We start from the raw sequence: 16,382 nt of genomic DNA, 5'->3' as shown, positions 1-16,382 counted from the left end.
TCTCCATCAAGTGGAGACCTTTAGATATTTTGATTTTAAATCAGTGGTAGCATTTCTGCATTAAAAAAAGATTAAGTTCTCAGGTGTTTAATATTTAAGCATTGACTTCTAGATGGCGTGAACACTTTGAACAATAAATTCTTGCAGTTTTATTTAAACAATCTATGATCCATGCATGATATTTTTATTGTGGGAAAACAGGTGACAAAGAGGAAGTACAAGAAGCTGAAATATATTGTGGAACATGCAGTGCAATGAAGTTCTGGTCCAGAGAATGCATAGAACATAATTACTTAACATTGATGTAACATGAGTAAAAGGTGCAGTGTGCTTACAAAAAAATGCATATTTTAATACACGATGACAAACTGCTATAGTATATGAAACATTTATCGTTGGTAAACTCAGTAAATATGGACATATGTTTCTCAAAAATACACCAAACGCTATCAATATGTTGAAAACTAGAAAAATGCACTGCGGCAGCTCCATCTCACATTAAATTCTGATTTGATTCATGAAACAAGTAACTGTTGAGGAGAGTCAATAAAAAAGAAATGCTGATCAGAAAAAAAACAGATAATAAAAGAACCCCTAAAGCAGAGAAACATTCCCACTATTAACATTTTTCTCTTTTTAAAGTGTATGCAAAATCATTTTATGCAATAATAGTTCTCCCAATGTACTAAATATAAGTTGTAACGAAGGCAGTAATAAAGCATTTATTAAGCGCTATTATGGCCTGCATAAAAAAAATGAAATCACTGACAGATTTTATTTAAAATGTTTATAATCAAACCTACAAGATAGTGACAATAATCTCTAATTTGTAATAATGTGACTGTAAGAACACATTCCAGAAAAAAAGCAGTGACACATAACTCAGTAAAAACTGGGGTGTGTGTGTATGTATTTGAAGTCAAGACAAAATACTGACACTCCAACTGAATACACAGCATGTGCATTATTTTTGTGAGGCACTTTCTTGTGAGTCAGTGATGATGAGTTGGGCAGAATTGAGTCCGTTGTCTGTGAACCGGTGCAGATGGTATCAGCTATTCTTATCCTTTTCTGCTTCATTGGCTTTTTTTTTACCATCAGTATTTTGGTAACATCACTGAAGATTGTGCCATTGACTGAAACAGAGAGAAAAAGAACAAACAAAATTTCCTTAAATGTTATAGAAATTAAAGTACATTTAAGTGATGTGAAAGTTGCCAAGTAACTGTTTTATGTTCCTCAGGAAGTTAATTTTCTTAAGCAAGTAGGAGAGAAAAACAGCGGAAGTAATGAATATGTGCTTTTGTTCATGTTACCAAACATCAATTTAAATTAAATAAGTAAATAAATACGAGGGACTTCCTCATTTATCTAAAATATTTATCTAAAATTTACAAATAATGATGCTGCTTCCGATTACTTGAGGCAGACTCAAACTTCTCTCTAATGGATGTAAATGTAGCTAGTCTAAGAAACACATGTGGTTACATACTTTTTTAGCATTTTCATGTGCAACATATCAAATGTATGTTTATAACTGTGCATGTTGTTATTTCTTAAGAAACACATTGATTTATCATAATATTCTGCATCATCATATGGTGTGTCAGGGGGTAACACAGCTCAATACGTCACACTGCTTCAGAGATGGAAGTGCTTCATGGAAATAGTCATTGTTTAAGTTAACAAGTTGCATTTAAAATGGTCAAGCACCAATGTGTTTTCATTCTTCTGAGGCATCTCTCCGAGTTAGAGCAATTAAAATAATTAGATCTAAGTGTAAGACTGGCAGCTACAAGGTAAACAAACCCCCTGTCACAACATCTTCGGTGTTGCTAACAGCTTACTTTCAAGGCCTTGATTGTCTGAGCCCAGTCCATCTGACTAATCTGGGGTATTGCCGTTAGCAGGATGCTGCTTGCTTTGTTAGCATTCTCTTTCATCGTCTTCAACACGTTGTCAACACAGACCTGAAATGAGGAGGAAAACAGCAAAATTGACAGTAATGTAAATTTCACTTCTCTTTTATTGTCAAAATCACACAGTAGATCCCACAACCACAACCACCACCACCCCCCAGCTGACATTTTGCAACATAAAAAGGTTGTGGACGTATTTTCATAATGCAATAAGGAACAAGTAATTAGATTATGGGGTTGATCTGGCTCACCGCTTGGATCCAGGGATTTTTACTATGGGGAGATAGGGATCATTTAGCCATTAGGGCTTCTAACTCAAAAATAATGCCCACAATCATTGGCAAAAGAATTACAATGGCTTTGCGGAGGAGTGCTTCTAATTTTTGTCTGATATTACCTTACAAACTAATTTTTAACACAGCCGTGTTTTCAATTACATTGAATAACTGGTGATTGTGCATATTTCTTATTTTAGAAGAAATCAAAAAACATCTGAACCAAAACCAAGAACACACAAATCCTATTTGTTACTTACCTTTTTCAACACATCTAATGGATGTTCAATTAACTGAACTGAAAGTTTCATTTTGAGTTTAATCTGTCACAACAATACCTTTGAGTAAGCCACACAAAGCATCTATTTTAGCAACAATCCTTCGTCAGCAATATTCTGACACCACCTACATATTTGACTCAGTTTTGATGGAGCTCTGAGTCTTGAGCAATTTCAACCGCCACGTCTATTATACCAGAAAACAAATTATCCACATGACTAACTTTATCACAGGTAGAGGGGAATTCTTTTAAAAATCCGGTGCAACATGGTTCACATGAAATGAGTAACATGGCGTGACTTCACATTACTGGCTGCCTGCTTCTGTCTCAGGACAAATGGAAAATCTAATGCTGTTGTCCAGTTGTGCAATGAAAACAATTTATATACATACATTAAAAATAGCTTTGTTTTTGTTAGCCATCCATTAGCCATCCATCCTTCCTTGTGCGTAGTTTGTAGACTGGATTCATGACTCATCAGACCATTCTAACCCCACTTTCTTACCCCATTTAGTCTCAAACACACAGCATGAAAAACCAGCTGAATTTGGATTTAAAACATCAAGACCGTGGAAAAGAAATTAATAAAAAAATCCCTGGGTCAGCTACAGGAGAACAACATTGTTTTTACTTATCAAGAGCTGATTAAAAAAAAAAAAAAAAGTAGATGTGTAGGTTCGAATAGAATTCAGCTAAACGTATTTGGGGTATATACCAGTTCAATAATGATTAAGTTTACATGCTGGTGGAGAGAAATTGTATAAAATGCTTGACTGAGATAGTCTTTTAAACCCAAACAGGCTCTGACCCAAAACGCTAACATTTTAACTAAAAAAGCCAACATTCATGAATAATTTTCAGAAATTTAATATTTTAAGGCAACAGGGAAGAACTGATGTGTCTTCCAGGCAAATTAATGTTATGAAACATATTAATCAGGGCTGACAGCTTCAGTGTAGGTTTACTAAAACGTTTTCTTCATAATTTAGGCCTTGTTTACGAGGCCTTGTTTATGCTGCGACAGTAAAACGCAAAAGTTTTGTGTTCTAGCCTTATGTTTGCGCAGTATCAGAGTTTTGGGTGGATAAAACCGATTTGACGACGACATCCAGGGTGAAATTTTCTGACAACGTAAGGCGAGTCCCATTTGTGAAAACTGGAAGTGGTCTTTCACATCATCTTGCACTAGCGCACTCAGACTGCGTAACCCACGAAGCACAACAACAATGGCGGACCTCCGTGTCATGTTTGTGCCACTACATCTTTTTAATTTATTTGGTCTGTTGAAGCAAAATTTGTTTGTGGTAGGGTATTCATGCCGTCAGGAAAGACACAGAGGTTACATGCACCAGATAACTAGCGGTTGGCACACAATGCTTTTGTGTTTGCGGTCTCATGAGGACGGTGCAGACATGCGTGTGTCACTGCAAAGTTTCACTGCCCACTAAAGGCCTGGCATGCCCATTACATCGTTTCTGATCCCCGTTGCAGTTTCTCCTTCATGGACATAGTTTTTATTCTGCTGTTGTGTAAATGCATTCCTTTTTTCAGAAACGCTTTGTGAAGAAACATTGTCGTGTAAACGGGCTTAAATTAACTAGCATAAGTTTTACCAACATATTTTCTAACTGCCTTTAAATCAGGTCAAAGAGGCCTCTTCATCTGGTTGACTTCTGTCATAATGTTAATATTCTAAAGAAAGAACCAAATTGCCACATTGATTTTTTTTTTTATAGAATAGATTTTTCAAAAAGCATAAAAATGTTTCTATAGCTTCATAGAAATGTTTTTGACTAAATTAACACTCTGTTAGCACAGAACAGTCACAGCCAATTTAACCTGTGTAATATTTGACAAATACAGGTTTCTGAATACCCAAATACTCTCATTGATGAGCTAAAATATTGCACAACACACTTCCAGTATGTTCTGTTCATAAATTGGCTATAATAATAGGCCAATTCCCTAATGGTTTTCTCGTTTTGTTTTGGCCCATGTTTTGCATTTTGCCTCAGTCAGCCTGAGAAAATAAATAAAATATTTTCATATATCTTCATCTATAAATCGTGTGGTCACTTCCGACAATTACATATCCAATCCTGTCTTCGTGTTTACCTCCTGTAACCTTCATTAACTCTACCAGTGAGTCCTTTGTTTTCATGTCAGGCTTAATGTTTGTGTGATATTTTCAGGATGAAGACAGCAGTGCTGATGACTCAGTGTGACTCAACCTCCTCTGAGAGGGCTTCCACCGGAGGCTGGCAGGCAAGCTGACTGGGGGTGTGTGGTGGTGGTGGGGAGGAATGAGCAGGGAGAGGCCGGGAGGTAGTGTAAGGCTGGGAGGTAATGTGAGGCTGGGAGGGAGTGAATAAGGAGAGAGGGGGCGGACGGATGTGGCAAGCATTCTGCAACAGGAGGGGGAAGAGGTCAGCTGCAGGAACTCGGAAGTGGAGTTGTGAGTTGGACTGGATCAGTGACAAAAACCCAAAAACAAATCGCCCACACACATACACACACGCACACACACACACACACACACACACACACACACACACACACACACACACACACACACACACACAGTGTCACTGAATCATCCAGAGAACCTGACAGAGGATGGGTCACTCAGAAGCCATGAAGACGCAACAGATACTCTTTGTCTAATCATAAAGCTCTGTGGATTAAAACCTCAGAAGACATTTTAATAAAAAGAGGAAATCTTCCTTGAACATATTTTTCTTAATGATGATGTGTTACACTTTACCAAGACAGAAATTTCTAAGTTTGACCACAAACTATGTAAACTTTCTATTGTCACCAAAGCTGACGTGTACAAATCTGTACATGCAACAGTCAAATCAGTTTTTAATCCTATTAAGTGCAAAATCATATCAGCATTTTTACTGTCTTAGAGCCATTACACGAGGACCGGATAAAATGGCCATATAAATGTTTTACTGCACAGCCTGGCATCAGAGGCTTTAACCTTTGCATTGGAAAAACGTTGCACAACGTTATCGGAATGAATCATTCTGCACAGCAAACAGATGTGTCAGACCCTGACAGGTCCTTGCAACATCCTTGTTATCACTGTGTTAAGTGACATAATCAAGACCAAGATTTAGATAGCACCTGGGCTGACAAATTTATTAATTAATTAATTATTAATTAATCTGTTTATGTGGAGTAAGGCAGTTGCTGTCATCAAGGCATCTAATACTGTTTTTGATTTAACTCTTTCTAGCACAGAACCCAAAATATTTTCTGTCTTGATTATCTGGTTTTGGGTATTAGTGTCCTTAATTTTATTTCTATTATTTTATTATCAATAGTTTAGTTTCTTGATTGTCTATCAGGTGGTAATAAGTTAGACTGAATAATAAGAGAACATTCTGCAAAAAGTAAACTATTTACAACTTGTTTTAGTTCAACTCTGCCCCAGACACAGTGGTCTTTTATCAAGCTACAGTAATCCATCCAGTTATGATCGGCTTACACCAAATGATTTTCACGGTTGCAGACTAAAAACGGAAGTCTTTAGGAAATCTTAGCAGTCTTACTGGAGTCGCAGCGTGCTCCCGTCACCTCAATCGTTAGGTTTAAGGTGGTAATCTGCGCTGAAATGTCAGCCTTTGTTTGGTGACTTCCAGCCTTAGTGGTACGAAGAAAGTAAACAACCATAAGTGTGAATCATCAACTTCCTAAGAAAACCTGACGTGTACCCAGAGGATTCTCCAGTGATATTAAGCCTTTTTAGTGTCTGCTGTGCAGTGGGGCAAAGATCAGCTGGATTTATCGGTACCATCCTTTCATGCTGACTCACAACATACAAAAGGAATGCAGGGACATCAAATTAATGAAAACAACTGTTAAGACCTCGAGCTTTCCACTCACCACTTCTTCATGCTCCTTCCAACAGTCATAGTCTGTTGCCATGGCGATGCTGGCATAGCACAAACCCGCCTCTTTGGCAAGGACCACCTCAGGCACGGTGGTCATATTGATGACGTCAGCACCCCACTGGCGGAACATCAGGCTCTCCGCCCGCGAGGAAAAGCGAGGTCCCTCGATAGTCAACATTGTCCCTCGCGTATGGCACTTGACACCCAGAGTTCGTGCTACCTCCACCAACACCTGTCAAAGAATAGTGTTAGAAACAGTTTTTTATTAAGATAAAAATAGAGGAACTAAGAGATTTTTATGTGTTTTAAATGGCTATTCAGCCTGAAACAAATTAGAGTTATGTTTTATCAAATCATAATGGGTTAAAAAAAAAAAAAGATGTTTTCACAATATGGGCAATTGTAGATATTGTTTTTAATTTAAACCGAGTGGAAAACATTTCATGTTTATGTTAGCCTGGCATATTTGCCATTTCCATGAAAATTGTTGCATATATCTCTATACAATCCTTCAATGTCTGAGTCAAGCAAATTCAGGTCTACAGGGAAATACATGGAAAAAATATACATCTAAATATAAATTGGGGCATAACACTTGCTGAAAAACATAGAAACAATGGGCCTCATTCACCAACCAATCTTGCCAACAAGTTTGGTCTTAAGTCCTACTTGCAAACTTATTACAAAGATTGTTGCATTCATGAAAGTCTTTTTGTCTTGGATTTGTTCTGACATAGGAACAAATATTTCTTTTGTTCTGAGCCAAGAACTAATCTTAAGAGTTCTCTTACAAACATTTCAGTGCTGAAATGTCTGAACAAAATCAGTCTGTGCTGTTTTCTGCTGTTCAATTCATTAAAATACAATAATAAAATAACAGGATTTTATTTGTCAGGATTTAAAAAATAACTTAATTTACAAAACCTTTTATATAGCATCATACTGCAGACTGTGTCCTAACATCATAGTTCATTCCCCTTAGGGGAAAATTTAATGATTTTTAATTAATTTCATTCATTCAAGAACATGTCCCAGATGGGATTTAATTCTATTGCAAGTCCAAGTCACCTGAGACTCCTAAATCCACCTGCTGAATGTGGTCTTTAATTACTAAAATTTGCTACAATGGGAGAATTTTATTATAACAATTATATTTAAAAGACGCTTGAGGTTATGCCGTGGCTGCCTGTTTAATAACACCACTGACCACGTTTCTAATACAAGCAGTTGGCACACCACAACTCAGGGGCGGTCCTGGTCTGTGTTGCACCGTGGGTGAATGATTACAGTAGTTTTAGCTCAGAAACACTAAAATCTGAAGACAACTGTCCTGTGAATAAGTAGTAACATAGTAGCATCAGTGAGAACCAGAGGTTAAACCAACATTATTTATGATTATTTTTCCTTGTCTCTGTCTCACAGTCGTCTGGGTCTCTGTGCACACGGACTTTCAGTCCTGGTCTTTTATGGGCATTTTTGGCCGTCTACCTATGCAAAGTAGGACTGGCTGGCACATAACTTAGAGAAAAATTGGTATTCACTAATCTAAGAGGAAAGATAAGAACAATTATGAATCTAAAAACATGTCTGTGAATCTGATGAAGGGTTTTCATAAAAATAAACTTTTAAAAAGATTGATAAGACAATATTTGTGAATGAGGTCCAATGTAATTTTACATTTAAGTACTTTTTCATTGTTTTTCTATGCAGGAGTTTTGGGTGATTTAGAAATCTCAATACATTCTTGGCAGAAAACGTCTAACATGTAAAAGTGGTATAGCTTTATAGCTTTGGTAAAAAAAAAAATAATAAAAAATCACATTACATACATGTATTATAAATATTTTGAAACTGACCTCTCTAGTTCTGTTGCAGAAAGGCTCGGCCATGGGGATGTGACACACACCTGAGGGACTGGTGGACTGACCATCAAACAGTGTTTGAGCTCTCTTTGTAGTCCTAACGAGAAGCAGAAAGAGTTAGCTAAATGTTATCACCAAAGCTACCCAGCTTTGAATAAAAAACTAAGTCTGTAAGGAATTTTTATAAATTTAACAACAGCCAAAGATCAAAAAGAAAATTCTGAAAATGGCAAATTGGAGGGAAAAAGTAGAAAACACTGTCAACACAAACAGTAATGACGTTAACAAAATGATGATCATAGTAATCATTTGTTAGATAACTGTTAGAAATGTCGGATAGAAATCTAAGTGATCGTACATAAATTTCAGTATCAAATTTATTAACACAATTCTTTCACATCTCTCTAGGACAATAAAAACATGATGAGAATATCAGCAGCCTTTTCGGTTTCACCCTGACAACTGGCCTCTGGTGTTCAGCTATGCTGAGTCAGTGGTAAAGCAACACGCACGGCGCCATAGCAACAGGCAGAGCGCCAGCTTGTCTCCACCTAACTCATCATGCAGACAAGTCAGCCTTACACAAAAGACTGTCTTACTTGTTCAATGAAGACATGAAAGTTTCTGTTTCCTGTGACCTCTCAGCCACTTTTCTATTACGACAGTTTGATTCCATGAAGATGGATACAGTATGAATAAAATGTTTGGATACAGCTGATTTTTTTTCTCCCTTTGTTTTAAACTATGAAGAGCATTAAATGAGTTTCAGATTTAAGATATGTGCTTATGGGAAATGTTCAACTGTGATATCCCTAGTGTAAACAGTATGTCCAAAATCAAGGCTTTTAGTGGACCTGACTGATGGCACTGCTTTACTTTATATTTTGTTTTACCAGTCTTTGAGTCACAACATAATTATCTTAGACATCCAAAATATGAATACCTTGATGCCCAACCCTATCTCTTACTCATAACCTTGGCACTGGAAGATTAAAGCCGGCATTAAAGCTGACTTTCAGCAATCTCTGCCCTGCTTAAAGTCAATACCACTCGAGGGATAAACTCTGAGCTGAGTACAATGCTTGATTATACTATATAAATTGAATTATCTTGGCCTAGCATTTCTTTAGCAATGCCATTTCTAAATCACTGCTGTCACCCAGTAATTGTCAGACATTTTAATTATTCCTAAACTCTCGTAAGGATGTGCTGCGGACAGCTGTGCATTGTTTATACTGCAAAAGACTTCCAAAACTAACAAGAACTTCATTTTATAAGTGCAAAAAAACAGAAATGTGAACAATTCTTTAGAAAAAATAAGCAATTTTGTTATATGTGACAATAATTCAGTGATACTCTGACTTGCAAATTAAGCTCTTAAAAAAATAATGACATACTTGAATTGTTTAATAAAGTTATAGTTTATATCTTGATTAGATTTATGCACTGAATGGAAATTCCGCAGTTTTATCAAGCAGAAATAAAAACAAAAGTGAAAATAAAAACATGAACATTGAGGCTAACTGGTTTGTACACAAGTGAAGGAGAAAAAAATGATATTGTCTCAAGCATGCTGTCACATGCCATGGGACAAGTCTGAGCAAGTCCCAGCAAGCAACTTCCTCCTTTTGTATAAATAAGTCATGATACTAGTAGTTCATCTGCTTCACCAGCACAGGCAACAAAGCAAATGAAATGTGGAAAGACAGGGTACTAATTATTCCAGTTCAACTAGCTGTATGCCAACACATGGGTAATAAGCTATCATATTCTAACAGCACCTCTCAATAAGTATATTGCTACTTAATGCTATTTGTGTGCTCAGCTTACATAGACCACAACACTCCCACAGGGTCACGCTCTATGTATGCTACACAAGAAGTATCTTACATTTGCCTTGCGGTCAAAAACTGCTGAGAAAGTACTCTTTCCCATGAAACAAAGATATCATTATGTTTACCAGTGAGTGTACTGATGGAAGAATCCCTCATAGCAATGTGAGATGTTGAGACCAAATACCTGGTGTGTTTAAGAGTTGTGATTAGTAGGAAGTTTCAAATAACTGAAGTGTGTCAAAATGCCAGCTGAGGCTGAGAACATCTGCAGTCATGAACTAGAAACCTAATAATGCTTACAAACTCTATATTATCATAGTCACAAATGGCTTGTACAAAATGCATAAATTGTGGGCTAGTGTTGTTCCTGTCACCTAACTGCTAGCACCTGCTGCTCATTCAGCCCTGAGAGCAGCCATCATCTGCCGGGACAAGGCTGAGTGTGTGAGTAGTTAATAGTTGCTGGGAACAGGCTGGAACGGAACTGACCTGCTGCAGTCACCTGCTTGGTGACAGGACTCAGGACCCTGCCCTAGCGGCTAGCTGCTAGCAATCTGCTTCTATGGCCTGGGAAGGGGCCGCAAGCCGCTGCTGCGCGCCATCTGGCGTCTTCTCTTTATCATGATCTGCAGGTTTTAGTTCTGTTTTTAGTTTACTTCTTGTTTTATTTGTTGTCTTATTTTCTACGTCAGTCTCTTCCATGTTCTAGTTAGCTTTCATTTTCTGCTTACCCTGGTCTTCTTTTACTAATTGTCTCGCCTGCTTTTAGCTTGTAATTTCCTTGGTATAAATTCTTACTGGTTTCTTTTGCCAATAGCAGATCCTCATCATAATCTTCACGTTGTTCTTGTGCCTTCTTCGTTTTACATTTGTTAATTTTTTTCTTGTTTAGTTTTGACTCTTGTTCTTAGTTGGTCTGCCATTAAAGTGGTTTTAGTTTTATTGAAAAATCTTAGTTCTTATGTCCACTTGCATCCTGGTCCTGCATTTGGGTCCTTCTTTATGGTCACTGACCATCGTGTCATGACACTCTTGGTTTGTTCTAACTTTTCCTTTCATCAATTTCTCTCAGCCCATGCCAATAGCTGTATAGTTCTACCCAGCAATCAAAGGAATTCTTTGCAGTGCAGGAATGTCCACTTTTGATAACAGTGGTTAACAAACACACTCTAGCTAAGAGAACGTCGCTGTATAAGCAAATCTGGGAACTATGACAAGATAGTAGCCGGTCTGCAGAAGATAGGTCCTGTGAGTGAGAGTTCCACTGTCAATAATCCAAAAAACACACCATGGTCCCTTTTTTTTGTATGTGTTTGTTTGGCCTGCAGATCTGTGTCTGCTGCTTATTTCTAGTCTTAAAGTTGTTTGCTTCTGATCTGCATATGACAGCACTGATTGTCCCTAACAGCCCACTACTTCCTGCTTCAACACATCTCATATTTCAGTCAACCCACTCAGTTGTGCTATGGTGATATATTACAAACTATCACTGTAACACTATCTGTTCTCAAGAGTGCATTTTATACCTTCAAAACTATTCTGTTACAACCTTAAATGCTGAATCTTTCCATTCCTGTCAGTCATGTTTATATGCAGACAAGATACTAAACTGCTTTATGACTTTTCTCATCCTTAGCTCCAGGCCAGTCTCATTAAGGTTCACACCAATATTCAAAGAATTATTCTGCTGTTTGACCTACCTATATTAATAGAAATGGTGTGGGTATAATAACATTATAACCAGCACGACAGTCTTTTAGTTACTATTATGTACATCTTATAAAAGAAAGGCTGCGATAGACTAACAAGACTTTAACTAGGACTATTCAGTAACTTTGCAACTGAGTATACATGATATGCACAAAATGCTCAACTTAATAGTTTAGCACTGTAGTAGTTGTTAAACCAGAAAATCAAATGAATGACAGCTGAGGTCAGAGATTCTCACAATTTAGGAAAACGTGTCTCACTAAATGAAACATTAGACAAACAGGAAGAGCCACAACTGTCTATATAAATATCTCTGTAGCAGGGTTAATGCGCCACATTATTCATCATCAAGCTGGTGCTTCTACTAATGAAATATGCAACGTTTGCTGAAACCCTTGGAAAACTGTGCCAACTCAGAGCCACAGAAAATATCGAGCAGAGGATAACAGCTGTTTTAACTACAGGAAAGTGATGGAAAAACGCTGCTTTTCTTACAGATCGGATCAAACACGGTGAACAAAGTCCTTCCTTTTTCTCAGAAGGTAACATGTATCCCACTTGTGAGATAAGATGGAAGATATATTATCTGCTGTACACCAAACAAAAAATAATGACAAACACAAAACTTTAACATAAAGTAGACATTTGAAAGAGACCACAAGAACACTTTCCACATTAATTCCTGAGGTCTCCTTTTAAAAACATAAGAAAGCTCTGATCTATTTTATGTACAAAGGCTGCTTACTTTCTGAGACTGAATCTCAAACGCCCGAGTCGTTAAAAAATAACACTTTTTTTGTGTGCTGCACTGTCACATATCACATTATTGCTCTAAGTTTTTATAATGTCACACAGTCCAAAGAAATTAAGAGGATGTAGTGAGTCAGGGGTATAATTAACTGAAACATTCATACAGAAGTTCATGAAACTCACAAAATGCAATCTGTTGATTCACATCCTGGGTGACAACTGTTTGTTTTGTTTGTATCACAAAATACAGGCTCGCGGCATTTTGTGAAACAGCCACAAAAATAAGTAATTACTGGTTTTAAAGTAGCCTTATGTAACTTTGTGACTTGTTTTGATGGCACAGTTAAATTTTTTATGTACATTGCTGGAGTTGTTGTTGTCCGGCAGCATTCCGAGCGTAAGAAACTGAACTACGCATACTGTTGCTTCCCAAACCCTGTATCACATTTTGGCTGAGCTTCGCTTTATGCACCACGTAAAGAGCTAGCAACTTGATATCAACACACTGGCCATTTTGAATGCGCACTGTGGCTGATTCATCAAAGAAACATAGGAGGACATAACCAGTGGAAGTGATGAAAAGAAAGAGGGGAAGGGATAAGCAAGAGATGAGACAAGACTGACTTTTACTGGCTAGTAAGAGCTCAGCATACAGGTAGGATGCAGGATGGATGCCGAATTAGTTATTGTTAAGTTCTCTTTAAAAGGCTGAGATGTCTGCATTAGGAGGCTGGAGGGATTATATGGTGAAGTTAAATACATGACCATCAGCCAAGTTAGCTGAGTTTCTCTCTAATCCAGATACACTTTCCACAATGAACTTCACTCACTGTATATTTAAAGTTGTTTACTTCTGCATTCACACACTCGTTGATTTGGTTTAAGCACCTGAGCCATATGGTCAGGGTCAGGAATTAAAAGCTACCAGCTTAGTTTTAGGAAAACATGAAAGCTTGTCATACCAGAGAAACTCTCAGTGCCTGTGCTATTCTGGAAACCTCCTAGCTACACAAGTTAAATATATTATATTAATAGACATCAGGGGATAGAGACAATAAATCTTCAGTGCTTCTATGGCAGATTCTTTTGACTGTAAACTGTAGAGTTAAGATGGAGTCGTATCCAACTAACCTGTCAATAAACTGATCTATGACGACAATATCTCCTGGCTGAATCTCTTCTCTGAGAGAGCCACAGGCTGTGGTGGCCAGCACATGTGTACAGCCTTCTTCTCTGAGAGCCCAGATGTTGGCCTGGTAGTTTACATTGGATGGCATTATTGTGTGTTGTCTCCCATGCCTATGAAGGACAAAACTCGGATTAAAATGTAATCAATTTAAACAATGCACATCGCCATTGTATTTGGCAGGTCCATGGTTTTTCCACTAGATGGTGCCAGTGGGTAATATTTGTCTAACTACAAACGCTTACCTTGCAAGGAGAACACATTCCACATTTTTTATCTTTCCCAGTATCAGGGCATCAGATGGCTGTTCAACAAGAGAAAAATAATCCATTAGAATAATCAAAATACTCTTGATAGGCAATAATCTATTGGCAAAATAGGAACTCACCTTTCCATAAGGTGTGTCCACATAACGCTCTGTTCTTCCCTCCAAGATATCTGGGTCATCCAGACCTGAACCTCCAATTATTCCAATCTATAAGAAAGATTTAAAAAGAAGTTTAGACAAATACATCTGACCAGACTGGCTGTCACAGGCATATCTGCAAGGTTCACCAAGCTACATTAAAACAATTAAAACACACTTCACCAACAGAAGAAAAAACACAAGAATCTAACTTTGTAATGCTAGGTAGCATAAACAACACCATGACATAGCTATGGGATAAACTTTATAAAGGCAAATTTGGACACTAGGAACCTTTTCATAAGTCTTATTAACATCAGTGATAGTTCCCCTCATTTTGTGCCGATTTTGACTATTCTTAATTCATAAAACTCCCTTTATTATTTTAAAGTTCCAACTTCAGAGTAGGAGTGGTTTCTCCAACAAAATGAGATCCATTTTTGATGTAGCTGCATGATAATCTGGTCTAAACAACACAAATGTAAGATTACTGAAAATAATGCAACACAAATACCAACAATCACAAAAACAACCTGTGAAACTTGTAAAATATTGCTCATGTAAACAAAAGTTCTTAGAGAGAAATGGATTAACAGTGAAGCCAGATGTTATTCCAGCCAATAATTGATGGAGGAATTACGATGTGGTTTTGACTCTTCTACCACCTGAAGGTTGGCCAGTTTATCACTTCGACGCTCTTATTTGTGGGAATAGAGAAAAGGACTTCAAAGGTTTGTTGTCTTTTCATGAGGAGCCAGTGAAGAAGCTTCAAAGTTCCATAATATAGACTGAAGAGTCTGTCCACAGGATCTCTTTAAGCTAAGCTCCTATACTTCTATGGGACTGGTTTTGGTTGGGAGGGCCCAGAAAAATAATTAAGTGTTGAATAAATAATGGCTCAAACTAAATACAAGCAAATTATTGATGGAAATCTGTTTCAACCTATGAGAAAATTGAGACTGAAATGAAGGTATACCTTTTGCATGAGTGACTGTAAACATACTACTTAAGCAAGATGAGTGACCTGACTCTCCCACTTAAACGTGTTCTATCATTATTTCAATTTTTTCCCCATGTGGTGATGCCAGAGTAGAACTTTATTGCTAAAGTTAGGTGAGGTGGAGACATTTTCAACTTATGCTCTCACTTTGCACACAATTGTTTGTACATTTTCTTAAACCTTATTGTATTTGCTCATTTCTTTTTGCATTACATACTTTTATATCATTATATATCTGAAATCTGAATAAAGTTATATTTACAGTATTTTAACACACAAAATTGCCCAGCTTTAAAGGTGCAGCATGTAACAAAATTAAACGTTAATGTAAAATAAAATGTAATATATTATTAAAAACTTTTTCTAATGTGTTGCAGGACACTGGGCCTTGACAACCAGGGTTGGGGATAATTAAAGCAAAGTACATTGAATTGCGTTGATGTACGAAATGCAATGTATAAATAAACTTGCCTTACAATGTAAAGACATTACGTCTGTGTGACCTTAAGTTGTTTAAATATATGTTCTAAATTATCTTTCAATGTCGATCTTTGGGGTACATTTGCTACTTTTTATTGATACTCAAGACACTTCTTTCAGTTTAATTTGACAGCTTGCTGGTAGCCATTAAGGCGCAGCGTGCACGGCCAAGCCACGTGTAGTTTTCAGATGGTTCGCCTTCAAGTAATTATTACAATGGTGGCATGTTTATGCAAAAATACCCGCGACGTTAACAATCAAACGTTACATTACGTTTCTAAACTTGACCGTTAAAGCTGAACAGTGAAGACTAGTAAAGCTAAGCTAATTCAATGCTAACTCCGCGAAGCCTTTTCCTGCATTTCCGTTTGCCACGGCAGCATAATTTCATGTAATTAGCATTACGATTCGTGTCTATTTGTCAGTGTATTAAAACACATAACGTGACAATACGTTATTACCTTAATGGGCACAATGGACGACATGGTGTCTATGTTTTTACTAGTAAAACTGTAGGTTTGACGAAGTTACAGGAAGATGCTGTACCCTCAACGTCCGTCAGCAAAACGACCGCAAGATATTTTACTTCCTGTTCGGTCATTTTCAAAACAAAAGTAATTCAGCACGATACAAGCTAACACAACACTATATACCAGTTTTTTAAGATTGTCTATTAAACACTAAATTAACAATTCACAATCCATTATTAATATTTTCATATATACTGCATAAGCTCAGTGATCAGTTTGGCACACATTATGTCCCATCCCCCTCAAC

General features: G+C 37.2%; 1 protein-coding gene across 1 annotated transcript; it reads right to left on the bottom strand.

Annotated features, from left to right (window-relative positions):
• Window positions 1-167: 167 nt before the first annotated feature.
• On the bottom strand, window positions 168-16,194 carry LOC121638569 (methylthioadenosine phosphorylase). Its single transcript, XM_041983415.1, has 8 exons — window positions 16,067-16,194; window positions 14,108-14,194; window positions 13,965-14,023; window positions 13,665-13,832; window positions 8,233-8,335; window positions 6,369-6,608; window positions 1,848-1,970; window positions 168-1,136 (listed from the first exon to the last, which is right to left on the bottom strand). Exons 1-8 carry the CDS (start codon window positions 16,088-16,090, stop codon window positions 1,098-1,100), a joined length of 843 nt encoding a protein of 280 aa, XP_041839349.1. The 5' UTR covers window positions 16,091-16,194; the 3' UTR covers window positions 168-1,097.
• Window positions 16,195-16,382: the final 188 nt, after the last annotated feature.

Source organism: Melanotaenia boesemani, chromosome 4, assembly GCF_017639745.1.
Source record: "Melanotaenia boesemani isolate fMelBoe1 chromosome 4, fMelBoe1.pri, whole genome shotgun sequence".
Classification (NCBI taxonomy): domain Eukaryota; kingdom Metazoa; phylum Chordata; class Actinopteri; order Atheriniformes; family Melanotaeniidae; genus Melanotaenia; species Melanotaenia boesemani.
Note: the sequence above shows the minus strand (reverse complement) of the source record. Positions and strands in the feature narration are given on the sequence as shown.

Bases quoted from the DNA above. Each gene is read 5' to 3' on its own strand.
- LOC121638569 (XM_041983415.1), bottom strand. From the start codon at position 16,090: ATGTCGTCCATTGTGCCCATTAAG. The intron at 8,336-13,664 runs GTTAGTTGGATA...GCTTCTCGTTAG, and splicing joins ATAGATCAGTTTATTGACAG to GACTACAAAGAGAGCTCAAA. The intron at 1,971-6,368 runs GTGAGTGGAAAG...TCCTCATTTCAG, and splicing joins GGAAGGAGCATGAAGAAGTG to GTCTGTGTTGACAACGTGTT.